General features: G+C 52.6%; 1 protein-coding gene across 1 annotated transcript in view; it reads right to left on the bottom strand.

Annotated features, from left to right (window-relative positions):
• Nucleotides 1-299: 299 nt before the first annotated feature.
• The window catches only part of LOC121699068 (protein TRACHEARY ELEMENT DIFFERENTIATION-RELATED 7A-like), a 1,209-nt gene continuing 374 nt past the window's right edge, over nt 300-1,134 (bottom strand). The window contains exon 2 of the mRNA XM_042081680.1: nt 300-875. Coding sequence (XP_041937614.1) covers nt 300-875 — 576 coding nt within the window. The remainder of the gene's footprint in view (nt 876-1,134) is intronic.

The following is a 1,134-nucleotide window of genomic DNA, read 5'->3' as shown; positions in this document are numbered from 1 at the left end:
CCAAAGGCAAATGTAGAAAAAGCAATAGGTACAAAAAATGAAATGTAATAAAATAAAATAAGCAGAATATGTAGCTCCTCTTTAGTTATTCCTATGTTAACTATGGACATTTAGTTAATGCTGGGTATACAGTATATATATACATATACAGTAGTTTATATAACAGTATACAGTTTATATATATATATATATATATATATATATATATATATATATATATATATATATATATATATATATATATATGAATACAGATATAGCATTTATATTTGTATTTAACACTGCTGTTTCTGCTGCCCTTAGAAACTGTGTGGGGTGGAGTGGGATGGGGTGGGGTTTGGAGGATGGGGCTGCTGTGTGGGGTGGAGTGGGATGGGGTGGGGTTTGGAGGATGGGGCTGCTGTGTGGGGTGGAGTGGGATGGGGTGGGGTTTGGAGGATGGGGCTGCTGTGTGGGGTGGAGTGGGGTGGGGTGGGGTTTGGAGGATGGGGCTGCTGTGTGGGGTGGAGTGGGATGGGGTGGGGTTTGGAGGATGGGGCTGCTGTGTGGGGTGGAGTGGGGTTTGGAGGGAGGGGCTGCTGTGTGGGGTGGAGTGGGATGGGGTGGGGTTTGGAGGATGGGGCTGCTGTGTGGGGTGGAGTGGGATGGGGTGGGGTTTGGAGGATGGGGCTGCTGTGTGGGGTGGAGTTGGATGGGGTGGGGTTTGGAGGATGGGGCTGCTGTGTGGGGTGGAGTAGGATGGGGTGGGGTTTGGAGGGAGGGGCTGCTGTGTGGGGTGGAGTGGGATGGGGTGGGGTTTGGAGGATGGGGCTGCTGTGTGGGGTGGAGTGGGATGGGGTGGAGTGGGATGGGGTGGGGTTTGGAGGATGGGGCTGCTGTGTGGGGTGGAGTGGGATGGGGTGGGGTTTGGAGGGAGGGGCTGCTGTGTGGGGTGGAGTGGGATGGGGTGGGGTTTGGAGGGAGGGGCTGCTGTGTGGGATGGGGTGGGGTTTGGAGGGAGGGGCTGCTGAATTCTAAAGTCCACTGGTCCGCTGGTCATGCAGTAGCTTTGACGTGTGTGAGAGCACTATCTGGCCAAACACTTGGTCACTCACTGGAATCTCTCTGTGGCTACCAAGCTGACGCTGTTCTTCG

Source organism: Alosa sapidissima, chromosome 23 (genome assembly GCF_018492685.1).
Source record: "Alosa sapidissima isolate fAloSap1 chromosome 23, fAloSap1.pri, whole genome shotgun sequence".
NCBI classification, from domain to species: Eukaryota; Metazoa; Chordata; class Actinopteri; order Clupeiformes; family Clupeidae; genus Alosa; species Alosa sapidissima.
This window is presented reverse-complemented; position numbering and strand designations above follow the sequence as displayed.